Source organism: Gymnoscopelus microlampas (assembly GCF_963454915.1).
Source record: "Gymnoscopelus microlampas genome assembly, chromosome: 1".
Taxonomy (NCBI): domain Eukaryota; kingdom Metazoa; phylum Chordata; class Actinopteri; order Myctophiformes; family Myctophidae; genus Gymnoscopelus; species Gymnoscopelus microlampas.
In genome coordinates this window covers 35,271,392-35,283,891 of record NC_139962.1, presented here as the reverse complement: position 1 = coordinate 35,283,891, position 12,500 = coordinate 35,271,392, and the positions used below count along the sequence as shown (strand labels likewise).

The 12,500-nt window shown below is 43.7% G+C and overlaps 1 protein-coding gene across 3 annotated transcripts in view; it reads right to left on the bottom strand.

The window, feature by feature from the left end:
• Nucleotides 1-12,500, bottom strand: part of mtss1lb (MTSS I-BAR domain containing 2b) — a 79,850-nt gene that overhangs the window by 12,940 nt on the left and 54,410 nt on the right. For all 3 annotated transcript variants that reach the window (XM_084057024.1, XM_084057025.1, XM_084057026.1), the window contains exons 4-6: nucleotides 6,158-6,242; nucleotides 3,807-3,898; nucleotides 2,831-2,905 (exon numbers count right to left, since the gene is read on the bottom strand). In XM_084057024.1, coding sequence (XP_083913150.1) covers nucleotides 2,831-2,905; nucleotides 3,807-3,898; nucleotides 6,158-6,242 — 252 coding nt within the window. The remainder of the gene's footprint in view (nucleotides 1-2,830; nucleotides 2,906-3,806; nucleotides 3,899-6,157; nucleotides 6,243-12,500) is intronic.

The following is a 12,500-nucleotide window of genomic DNA, read 5'->3' as shown; positions in this document are numbered from 1 at the left end:
GTGTGTGTGTGTGTGTGTGTGTGTGTGTGTGTGTGTGTGCGTGTGCGTGTGCGTGTGCGTGTGCGTGTGCGTGTGCGTGTGAAAGGGGTCGTATGGAAATGCAAATTGGGGCAGAGTCACAAAAATAAGAGGGGAAGACAGAAATAAAGAGCAGAAATCAACATGGTGCTATGAGTCCCCCCGTTTACCCATAACCCAACATTTCAACCATTGCTTTACACCATGAGAAAGAGAATGAACAAAAGACCACACCCTCTGGAAAAGTATTTGGACAATGACCCCTTCCTTTGACATTTTGGCCTGGTAGCTTTGCCTGCAACGATGTTCTCAAATGAAAACACTGCCACATAAACATGGTAGTTTTGCTTTGGTATAGCTACGTTGTTTCACATTCAAATGAATGGAGTTTTTGGAGCCAAAACATAAAACTAAAAGTTCTGCCGTCCAAACACTTGATCATACCGTGACTAATATGAAACTGGTAACTATGTGAGACAGACAAAGATGCACATACAGTACATGTGTACAGAGTCTGAGTTCAAACTACAACGATAGTTAGAAAATCCTGAAAATACAATAAAAGCATTGTAAAGCTATTTGCAGTGTTACAGCATGCAACAACGGGCACCGAAGATGTCCTCAACAAAAGATACTAGGGGGAAAACAACAAGAGAAAGTGAGAGAGAAAGAAAGTAGGCGGGGGAGGGAGTTGGCGTGCGAGTGGAAAGAGCCTGCAATGTCTGCATCCAGAGCAGCTCTAGGAATCATGCAGGAGTCATGGAACACGAGTAAATTGGTCTGAGATGTTTACATCATCATGCATTGTCGAGGCTGCATGTTCGCAAACTCGGAGAGATAAACAAAATGTGGAAGTTGACACTATAGTCTGATGTCATACCGAGAGACGGAGTGAAAACAGTTGTGCTGTGCACGCAAATACAGCGTGCCAAAAGACACACCATAGTTGTAAATGTATCTGTATTTTATCTATCTTTTAGTAAACGACACATGCACTGATTCAGCTATTTGAGCTTTGTGTATTTTGTTTGTTGTTGTTTTTGCGATCACCAATCCAAAGATCAATGATGTTCGAGAAAAGAATACAGAATACAATGGTGCAGCTATAGGAGGGGAATTCTATAGAAATAGAAAGAAGACTCGAATGGCCAAACACTCAAACAACAATGATGTCAAAAGTAAGAAATAAAGAGAGAAAGGTGGCTGAGTGTGGGGTGGGAAAAGGCGCAATAAGCTGATACTTACCCTGGATCTCTATAGCAGGTGACAGATATAACAGACACAGAGGGCAGGGCAGGGAGAGAGAGAGAGAGAGAGAGAGAGAGAAACAGAGAAACAGAGAGAGAAACAGAGAGAGAAAGCAAGAAAGAGAGACAGAGAGAGATAGAGGAGGTGAGACAGAGATAAAGAGGGAGAAGGAGGGAGAAGGAGACAGATGAATTGAGAGATAGGGATACCAAAAGGGAAAAAAAAGGAAAAACGTTATAGGGCGAGGGGTAGAGAGAGAGAGAGAGAGAGAGAGAGAGAGAGAGAGAGAGAGAGAGAGAGAGAGAGAGAGAGAGAGAGAGAGAGAGAGAGAGAGAGAGAGAGCAGGAATAGCAAAACTGTTCAGGTTAGTATAAGAAAGCCATCACAAGACAGCCACAGTGCAGACTGTTAGCGCAAAATAACATTGCAACCAAAACTGAAACCAGCAATAAACATCCCTGTGACAGACACCTGTATACATACAGTATGTGTCAGTGAGACACACTGTGACACACTGCGGGTCATTAAGTCTCGGACTATTAGGGTTGCACTCAAATGGGAACAGAATATCTCCTGTTTAAACCTATGATTATATAAATATATAATAATAATACAGTGAGCAAACCAGTACATTCAGAGCACAAAGGGTTAATGTTCAGGATTTCTTGGGACATTTACCGTATATCAAAGTGTAATTGAAGGCGTAGTCACTTTTATTTACCTACTGTACCCAGTTTTCAACATTTGGCAGCGTACATGATAATAAAAGGCATTCTAAAAGAAATGCAACGATAAATGTGTTCAGAACCCTATCCTCAAGACCCAAAATTGTTAAATCTGCCCAGCAACTACTTCAAAAAGGAAGCACCACTAATTATTGGTCGCTACATCACTGAGTGAAGTGTCTGAGGACGAATGGGGGAATACTTGCTGTACCGGTTGTTGCCACCAGATGGCGGTAGGATTCTACATCACATACTTTGACTGAGCTTTGAATAGTTTGTGAGTGTATGTGATTTTTTTTTTGCATGTTTTTATATATGTTTTTGCTGCGTGTGAATGTCTGCCTCAGCGACACAATCCATGTGATTTCAACTGTGCTTCTTTTTTTCATGCAGTACCTGCGATGATGTGAAACCAGGATCCTCTCCAACAACCATGCACATATTGATCCGTTTCACTGATGCCTACAGTAGGTACTGTGTGTCTCACACTGGCTGTACACATTGATAAATAGCATGAACAGCATGGCTATGGAGATGATAGCTCTCAGAATGGTCATGAGGCCAAATGCTTTGATCATTAAACTTGATCTTCCTAGAAATGCTGTCACTGGTTGGCCAGACAGAGAACTGCGTGAACCTAGGAGGAAGGAGGACTTAGGTTGGTAGAAAACAGAGAGAGAAAGAGGGAAAGAAAGCGAGAGAGAGAGAGAGAGAGAGAGAGAGAGAGAGAGAGAGAGAGAGAGAGAGAGAGAGAGAGAGAGGGGGAGAGAGAGAGAGAGAGAGAGAGAGAGAGAGAGAGAGAGAGAGAGAGAGCGAGAGAGAGAGAGAGAGGAATGTACCTTTGCGTGCTTTCTTCTGTAATTTCATGGTGTCAGATGATTTCTTCTTGATCTCATGGCGTGACCTCTTGTACTCTGGAGAGCAGAGGGAGAGACGGGGCTGACTTCAGCAACAGGAACTAAAACGCTCACATTCTACTTATTGATATTTGGCTAGAGTTACATGCACTCAATGTTTCCCAGTTCCCACATCGATTTCCTTAAGAACACTCGCACAGGCCTCGCTACTGAACCGACGCCGGAACGAGACAAAGATTTCAATGATAGGTGACATCACTAAACATTAGTGGCACCAGTGAACACTCACAGCGATGCTAACCTTGATTTAAGGTCATGCTGAAAATCAATAGCAGATCATATGAATGGTATCTCTGTATATTACTAGGAGTGAAGCTTGTTTTACTAGTACTGGATATCGTGCTGCTTAGTCAAGCACCATGTTCATTAGACTGGGGGCAAATGATGATCAGTGAGTTTCGGTCCACAAGTGTTCCCACTTCCCAGCCATTACTGACGGTGTGCCACTGAGCAAGGACATAAACATCCATACCTGCACTGAAATAATGATCAGTGCTGAAAATATGTCCAGACTGGACAGATAACTCCACTGTAATCGGGGATTGTCATAGAATATACTGCAAATATTATGAGTAGGGGTCATTATAAATATGACCCATACATGTGCTATGACTGCTTATAGGCCTAGGTTGACATGATGGTGGGTTGTGAGATGGACTGCTTTTGTTTGGCTCTTGGACCATAAAGCATCAAGTGACTGCTTTCCTACATTAGAATTGTTGTGTCAGTCTGTGTACAAATGCACGCACGCACGCACGCACGCACGCACGCACGCACGCACGCACGCACGCACGCACGCACGCACGCACGCACGCACGCACGCACACACACTACTGAGTCTTGTACAGTACGTGTATACTGTATGTATGTGTGTGTGAGTGGAGGTGGGGGTATTAACCTTTGGCATGATCCTTGTCCAGCTGGTTAGCCGTTTTCTTCCAGTCCTCAATCCTGTCCTGGAGTGGAGTGATGAGGCTCTCCATCAGAGCACTGAGAGAGAGAGAGAGAGAGAGAGAGAGAGAGAGAGAGAGAGAGAGAGAGAGAGAGAAAGAAAGAGAGACGTGTGCATGCAGGAAAAATACAGTAAAATCCTCTGTTAATGTATCCATTTGTAACCCCTTTACCGTTGTACAGTGTACTAATGTAACCAATTGGAGCTTTAAGGCCCTGACACATAAAATGTGTCAGATGCTCACGTCATGAAATGCACCCATTGTTTTTCATGGCTGTAGTCAACCGTTTTTGACACATCTTTCAGAGCTCAGTTCTATTTCCAAGTGTTGTCACACTCGCAGGGACCACCAAAACACAATGATCCAACCCTGCATCAGTTCACTTGTATTGCAATTTGCATATTAGGTGACAACGTGGTCCACCGGCCCGGCCAGTCCTCCCTTAAGCAAATTTTAATATGAAGATGTGTTTTGTGAGCTGACAGTGACCTTGACCTTTGACAATCTACTTCTAAACATCACGTTCACAAGGTTGTGATGGGCGTACGTGCGGGCGGAAGTATGTATGGATGTATGTACGGATGTAATGCCTCCCGGTAAGGGCTGGGCAATTGACGAAAATATATCGACACTGACATTTAGAACCTCAAACACAGTGGTTCCCAAACTGGGGGTCGGGACCTGGGGGTCCTCAAATTATTTTGGGGGGTCCCCAGATGATTATCTTAACGTGCAACATTGTTTTCTCACTCAATGGTAAACAAACCAACATGCAGTAAAAGTGTATACAGGGTATCTGCACGTTTCTACCTTTCTAATACCAAATTGTCAAATATTACGTATAAAAAAGAGGCAAACGTTGTAAAAATAGCCGATCTACAAGCTCACGACGTGTATCTGTGGAACCTAGTCAAACTAAATGTATACTGCCTACAATTCCAAGTGCTTGTCAGGGTGGGGTGGGCTGTTCAAATATGATTATTTTGGGGGGTCGCGGCCTGAAAAGTTTGGGAAGTTCGGGAACCCTTGCTCTAACAGATTTAATCTTGCTAATGTAGGTTAATCGAATAATTGGGAAGCAGGTTTTTACAAGAAATTGTATAAATCAACAAATCGACTCAATGGATTAGTCATAACCACTTATGCCCTGTACTATACTGCGTTGTACAATGGTGGCGTGCAAAAGTAGAGAGCTCGTAATATCTACACAGTATATACTTTGTCATAGAACTATGAAGCCTGTTCTATATGACGGCAAATTAGACGAATATGATCCAAACTTTGATGTGAATTAGTGGTATCATGTCACACGCGTCATTGATGCTTTCTATCTGTCAGAGCCTTTACGGGTCCATGTGGTTACATTTGTATACTCTCATGCCATGGTCTCCTATGTTTATTTATTTCACACTAAAAAGCCTATAAAGACAGAGTGTCCTACTGAGTCTTCCTGGACAGACAAACAGACTTCCCTGTCCTACTGACCGCACAGGAATTAAAGCAGCTATATTTCTGGAACGACACCATTATATACATTTCTCTGCAAGTGCCGTTCCACTTTGCTATTTTAGTATCTAGCACACACACACACACACACACACACACACACACACACACACACACACACACACACACACACACACACACACAAATTCATACCAATTCATGAGTGAGGAAATGTAAAGTGCTTTAGATTGACTCGGTCTTCAAAGACAGCCCTATCATTACCGTGGTCATAGATCATCATTATCATCATCATCATCATCATCGTCGTCATTACAATCACATTATCGATGTAACAGCTTGTGCCATGGAAAAGTCATTAGAGGGCCATGGAAATTCACGTCAAACAAAAACAATGGGTGAAAACAGAGCCTTTGTGAGGTTTCCAGTGTGGGCTGTATTGCACACTGGTAGCTGTATTCATTTAGCTCACAGAATGAGCAAGCCAAAAAACTCACCGAATGTTCTTCTCACCATAGACCAGACCCAAACAAAAGGTTAGATTTACATGGAAAACACAGACTTGAGGTTTTCCATTTGATGCTTTCTGAGAAATCATACTCAGCAATGAAGTCTTGCGGACTGTTTTAAGCAAACAGACAGACTGATAGAAGGAACAATTGACCGAGGGTAGGACGGGGAAAAGGGAAGAAGGAAGGAGGAAGGAAAGGAAAGGAAGGTGGTAAGGAGGCAGGTAAGACCAAAAGGATTGAAGGGCAGGAAGGGAGGATTGAGTAGAGAGAGGAGAGAAAGAGGGGAGAGAGGGAGGGGGGGGGTCGTGGAGGTGTCTTACTTGGTGAAGTGGCGTAGCTTGGCCTCAATGCTGCGATGTCTCATGCACATCCTGGTCAGAGCTGAGCCAATGTCTCTGGTTGCTCCTAGACAAGACACAAAAACAAAAATGTTCAGATGATGAAATAAATGCTCTCTCTCTCTCTCTCTCTCTCTCTCTCTCTTTCTCTCTCTCTCACACACACACACACACACACACACACACACACACACACACACACACACACACACACACACACACACACACACACACACACACACACACACACACACACACACACACACACACACACACACACACACACACACACACACACACACACACACACACACACACACACACACACTCTGGGGGTTACCAAAACACGGTAAGCCCAAAAATTGCTTTGATTTCCTCCACATTGCTTTGCTTTTTGTGTTAACCATACAAAGCTGTGATTAATATTTATAGTACAAGGTTTGTCCTCCATGAAAGCACTAGTAAAATGTGAGACAGATGAAGTACTACTCACACCACATGTCTCTTTACATTAGGCCAATATTTACATTTGCATTGGACACGCTACACACGCCTGTCCTCATCCAAATAAAGACATGTGCTGAATGTGTAGACTTACAGTATGTCGCTGTGTGTGTGTGCGTGTGGTGTAAAGTAACTGCAAACATTTTAGTATTTTTACTTTTGGTACTTTAAGTACATTGTGATACCAATACTTTTGTACTTTTACTCAAGTAAATTTAGAATTCCAGACTTTTACTTGTAACAGACTACTTTATACATTGCAGTATTGATACTTTTACTTTAGTAAAACATTTGAGTACTTTTTCCACCACTGTGTGTGTGTGTGTGTGTGCGTGCGTGCGTGCGTGCGTGCGTGCGTGCGTGCGTGCGTGCGTGTGTGTGTGCGTGTGTTTGGCACAATGATGAAGTGAGAGACGTATAGGATGACAAAGAGCATAGAGACCTGGATCTGTTAGAGGCTAACCTGCAACTATAAACATGTGTCTATTTTAAGCAGTGGAGGTCTATGTGGAAAATCTTGACCCTAGTGTTAAAGAGAGGCAGACGCTTCTCTCTTCCAAACAAGGTGCTCGCGTCGGCCCCTGTTAGGAAGCAGCGACTCCGCAGCTGCATAGTGTCGCTGTCGGACATAAACCTAAAGCATGTCCAAAACCACTACTTTTCAGGAAATGAGATAAGGACCCCTGTTCCAATGGATCAAATGTAGTTATTTAGTCACAAACTCTTGTTCATTCATTTGATTGGTTAAAAATGTATAAAACACACAGACCTAGCAGCTTTCGCTTAAAAGACATTTCCCAAACTAGAAAAGTGCTCCTCGGAGCACAGGTCTCCGTCAGGTCAGGTAGGCTATTGTGGCCTCCTGGTGGCGCTATAATAGGCCAACGTGAAAAGGGTGCCATTTCTTCTTAGGCCTTTCACGACAATCGGACACTGACTGCATTCATGATTTGAGGCATTTTGTTAAAAACATACGCTATAACAGGCCAAAGTTAAAAGGAAGGCATTTGTTCCTCAACATAGTGTGAATGTGCACACATGGACACACGGACGGACGGACAGGGGGAAAAACATACTCGCTCGCCATGCCTTTCGGCCTGGCGGAGACACTAAAGAATACAAGTTGAGAGATTGTAGATTTGCGATTTTCACAACATTAATTTACCCCAAAAAATAGTTTAATTATGGAGATATGGAGATACAAGGTTTCTGCCCGACAGCAATGATAGGTAGAACGCGTACAGGGAAATGTGATTGGAGCTCCATGTCACTGGCTTTATAACCTAGTTGGCACCGTGTGTACATCAAGGGATTTACAGTGCAGGTGGGCGTACATACATGTGCAGAGTGTAGCCTAATCACTGTCAACACTGGAATGTGCATGCTGGGATTACTGATTAAATAGCAGCCAAATGGGATTTATTTCCTTTTTCTTTTTTAAGAAAAAAATTGTTTATCATGGAAGCTTACACTGGCTTACATGCTAAAGCCCAACCGGCAAGAAAGCATGAAGGCTTGTAATCCAAAACTATATGTGTTGCATAAAATCCAGGAAAATAATAGCAATAATGATGAAAATAATAATCATCATCATCATCATTGTAATTCAGTCCTTTACAATATGGATCATTTATCTGTAACGATCTTCAGATAGATAACAATTGTTAGCTCATGGCTCCTGAACCGGCACCCAAGTTCTACACGCTCCAAATCCAGGAAGTTGCAGTTACGCAATCTCATTGGCTAATCGCCCTCCCATGCAGATCCTAACCCTGATCTTACCTGCACCAAAACAATACATACACATGTAACCATCTCTATCATACTGCCCAAACAAACAATTATACCTGAATTTACATCAGGTCTGCTTGCCTATGGCTGTTCATTCAATGATACATGGGTATAATTCTGCCAGTTCCGGGGCTACACTTAGGTTTGCATTCATACCAGTAACCAGTTACTTTCCTTTGTGAGCAGGAATCTCATTAAAAGGGAGCTATCGTTGAAATAATCTACAAAGAAGGCAATTATCTCCCTTTACCGTAAGCCATTTCAGGCATTAGATAAGCAGAGGTGATTAAAGGGAGAGGACAGGGAGGTCATATGAGGTGTCCGGCAGGGAGCAGTAAGTAGGAGTAAAGGATACAGGACAAAGCCATACAGGACATCATTGTAGTCTCGCCTGGAGCTAAGGTCTAGCTCAGTTGTTCTCAAAGCATTTCATTTCAAGGACCCATAAAGAGTTACAGACCTGTAAGGGTCCATATGGAACCCAGAGGGTCCCTGGACCACACTGGTATCGTATTGTATTCTCCTTACTGATTCAAATGTAAGCATGTATGAATGTAATGTACACTGTACACACACACACACACACACACACACACACACACACACACACACACACACACACACACACACACACACACACACACACAGTGTGTTAATACAAATTAATTAAAGCATTAATACAAACCAAATCGACCCTTGCAGGGCCAGTTGGTCCCATTTGTACACTTTTTGGGGAGGGGGTGATAACCCCATTTTTTGTGAAACGGCTACTCTATCACATGTACGCCCAGGATTAGACGGTGATCATACACCCACATATGTGGTACACAATGAGAACAGACACAGAAACAGACGCACGCACGCAAGCTTGCACGCTCGCTCGCACGCTCGCTCGCACGCTGGCACGGGATGCACGCACACACGCACAAACGCACGCACGCACACACACACACACACACACACACCTATAAACGTTACATACACACAGTGGGCTGGCGAAGTCCAGAGAGAAGCGCTCCATTCATAATTAACAAATTCCTCCCTCTCGCCTCCTGTTCTACCCGGCAACCATTCATTACAGCAGAGCCACCATCCCCCCCAAAACACATACACACACACACACACACACACACACACACACACACACACACACACACACACACACACACACACACACACACACACACACACACACACACACACACACACACACACACACACACACACACACACATGCACACATAGTATAAACGTTTGCGTGTTCTATCTCATGCCCTGCATATCCAATCACTAACAAGTGCACAAACCTTGAAAAGGTTCAGAAATGCCTTTGTATTAACATACAGTACATGTGAACATACGGTTGCAAAGCACCTGGAAATTGGCATTTACTGTCAAATGAATATGAGGGGAGTGGCGAAAGAGAGCAAGAGAGAGAGAGAGAGAGAGAGAGAGAGAGAGAGAGAGAGAGGCGAGGACTGTTGAAAAATGGAGAGGGACTGAGAGGCACAACAGGACAGAACCAAGAGGGATTGCCTCGTACATTTTAATGAGCTCTCTTCTCTACTGGAGTGAGAACCAGGGACCCAGCCAAGTTACAGCCATGTGTGCGTGTGTGTGTGTGTGTGTGTGTGTGTGCGTATGCGTGTGTGTGTGTGTGCGCATTGTGTGTGTGCGTGGGTGTGGGTGCGTGGGTGTGGGTGTGGGTGTGCACGTGAGCGAGCGTACGTTTGTCTGTGTGTCTGTTTGTGTGCGCGAGCGTGCATGCGTTCGTGTGTCTGTCTGTGTGTGTGAGTGTGATTCTCTGTTTGATCCATACTTGTCTGATAGTCCTCTTCCTGTTTGCCTGTTATTAGCATCTCCTCTGATGTCACAGCAGGAGCTCAACAAGTCACTGAGGAAAGACACTGCTGCAGATGTGAGCAGTGTAGATAGCAGTACTGTACTGCTCACATCCGCAGGAGTGAGTGTATTCCTGTGAGGACTAAGAAACAACAAATAGAGATTGGGACGGAATGAACAGGGAAGAGGAGAGAAGGAATGGCGGGCCGCTGCCAACAGACGACAAATGACATCTGCTTGTGATAATTCATGAGTGTTTAAGAGGAGGTTGACTTGACACTTTGGTGGCAGCTAGCATTATAGTGTAGCAATACCAAAAGCAGAGCAGTAGATATACGTCTGCATTGTGCAAAACAACAGGAGTATCTTCATAGAAATGAGTAGTAAGTCACATCTCAGTTGTGTCAAGATAGAAATGAAAAAAAGCCAACAGTTCATTTGGTTTGTTATGCTCCAAAAATAAAATCCCGAATCTGCCTTTTTTTGCTGTGCCATGGTCCATGCAAGCGTTTCATAATAATGGTCACATCATGCATTGTCGCTGTACAATCAATACCAATAGCTCTTAGCAATCAAAACATATTATTATCAATATGGAACCATGAAACCTTATTGTTAGCACCAGTATCATTGCTTCATTCATTTGTTCATAAGGTCCGCCCATTTCCAAAAGCAAGTAGGTGTTTAGTTTATTCCCTGTAGTGCCAGGCCCTCCTACTCTCACTCTCGCCCTCACTTATCCCTCTCTCCTGTTAGGGGGAGGGGGGACTCCCCCCCAGGGAATATCCCTCTATTCTCTCTCCTTCCTCTCCCCCTCCCTCGCTCTGCCTTTCCTGCTTTTGATCTACTTCCTGGCTGCAAATCTCTCCCTGTTACTGTGTATGTGTGAGTATGTGCATGTGTGTGTGTGTGTGTGTATGGGACTGTTTATCTGTGTTCAAGTGTACATATGTGTGCATCTGTGTTCGTGTGTGTGTGTGTGTGTGTGTGTGTGTGTGTGTGTGTGTGTGTGTGTGTGTGTGTGTGTGTGTGTGTGTGTGTGTGTGTGTGTGTGTGTGTGTGTGTGTGTGTGTGTGTGTGTGTGTGTGTGTGAGTGAGTGAGTGAGTGAGTGAGTGAGTGCGTGCGTGCGTGCGTGCGTGCGTGCGTGCGTGCGTGCGTGCGTGCGTGCGTGCGTGCGTGCGTGCGTGCGTGCGTGCGTGCGTGCGTGCGTGCGTGTGTGTGACACACCCAGGTAGTGTGTACATTGATGTGTGCCAGCTTTGTTACAGTTTTAACATCTATTCTACGGTATCTCATAACAAAACCACAACAGAACACCAGAGGAAAACAATATTTAAAACAAATATTATTTCCCAGCTAGTGCAATACAAACTGAACTTGATCAATATTGTAAGCTATATAAGAGCTGAGATCACTTGTGGTAGACAAGCAACAGAAAACTCCATCCTTTCAAATTCACCTTGCAGTAAACTCAACTGACATCTTTTTTTTTCTTCTCCCGGTTACCATGACAGCACAGCACTTGGCCTGGAGCAGGAGAAGCTGTCTGTTGCTACGGTGAGATTCAGAATGTCTGCTGCTAAGGTCAGATGGTCTGTTGCTATGGGTCAGAATGACTAGACAGTCTGCTTTGCAGACAGATAAAGAGATAGTGCAGTGGTAGTAGTAGAAAGGTAGAAGTATTAGTATTAGTAGTAGTAGTAGTAGTTAATAGTACTAGTAGTACTAGTATATTAATCCCAGCAGGACACTGATACAATCACAGACAACATACTGTATAATACAGAACAACTTGGACAAGGTTAACACAGGCCAGGAAAAAAGGTAGAGTACCAACATTAAATTCATCAAATTCAAACATTAAGTACCAGCAATAAATTCAGCTATATAAATACATTTACTGTACTGTATACACAGACAATGAGACAAAATATGTTAAACAGTCTGGTCAGGCAGACAACCAGTATTATCATAACCAGTAGTATCATAACACAACCTTATACAGTAAGTAGCACTGGGAACAAATCACAGTTTGAATCTTTCAGTGTACATCTTAGGGAGGACAAATCTGCCAGTAAAACAGAGTTTGGAATCTTTTTTGACGATCTATGGCGCAACTGTGAGAATTAAACGGCACGTGACCTGAGCACAAAAGTGAGGCGTACAGCACGAAGGTGTTGTATTTGG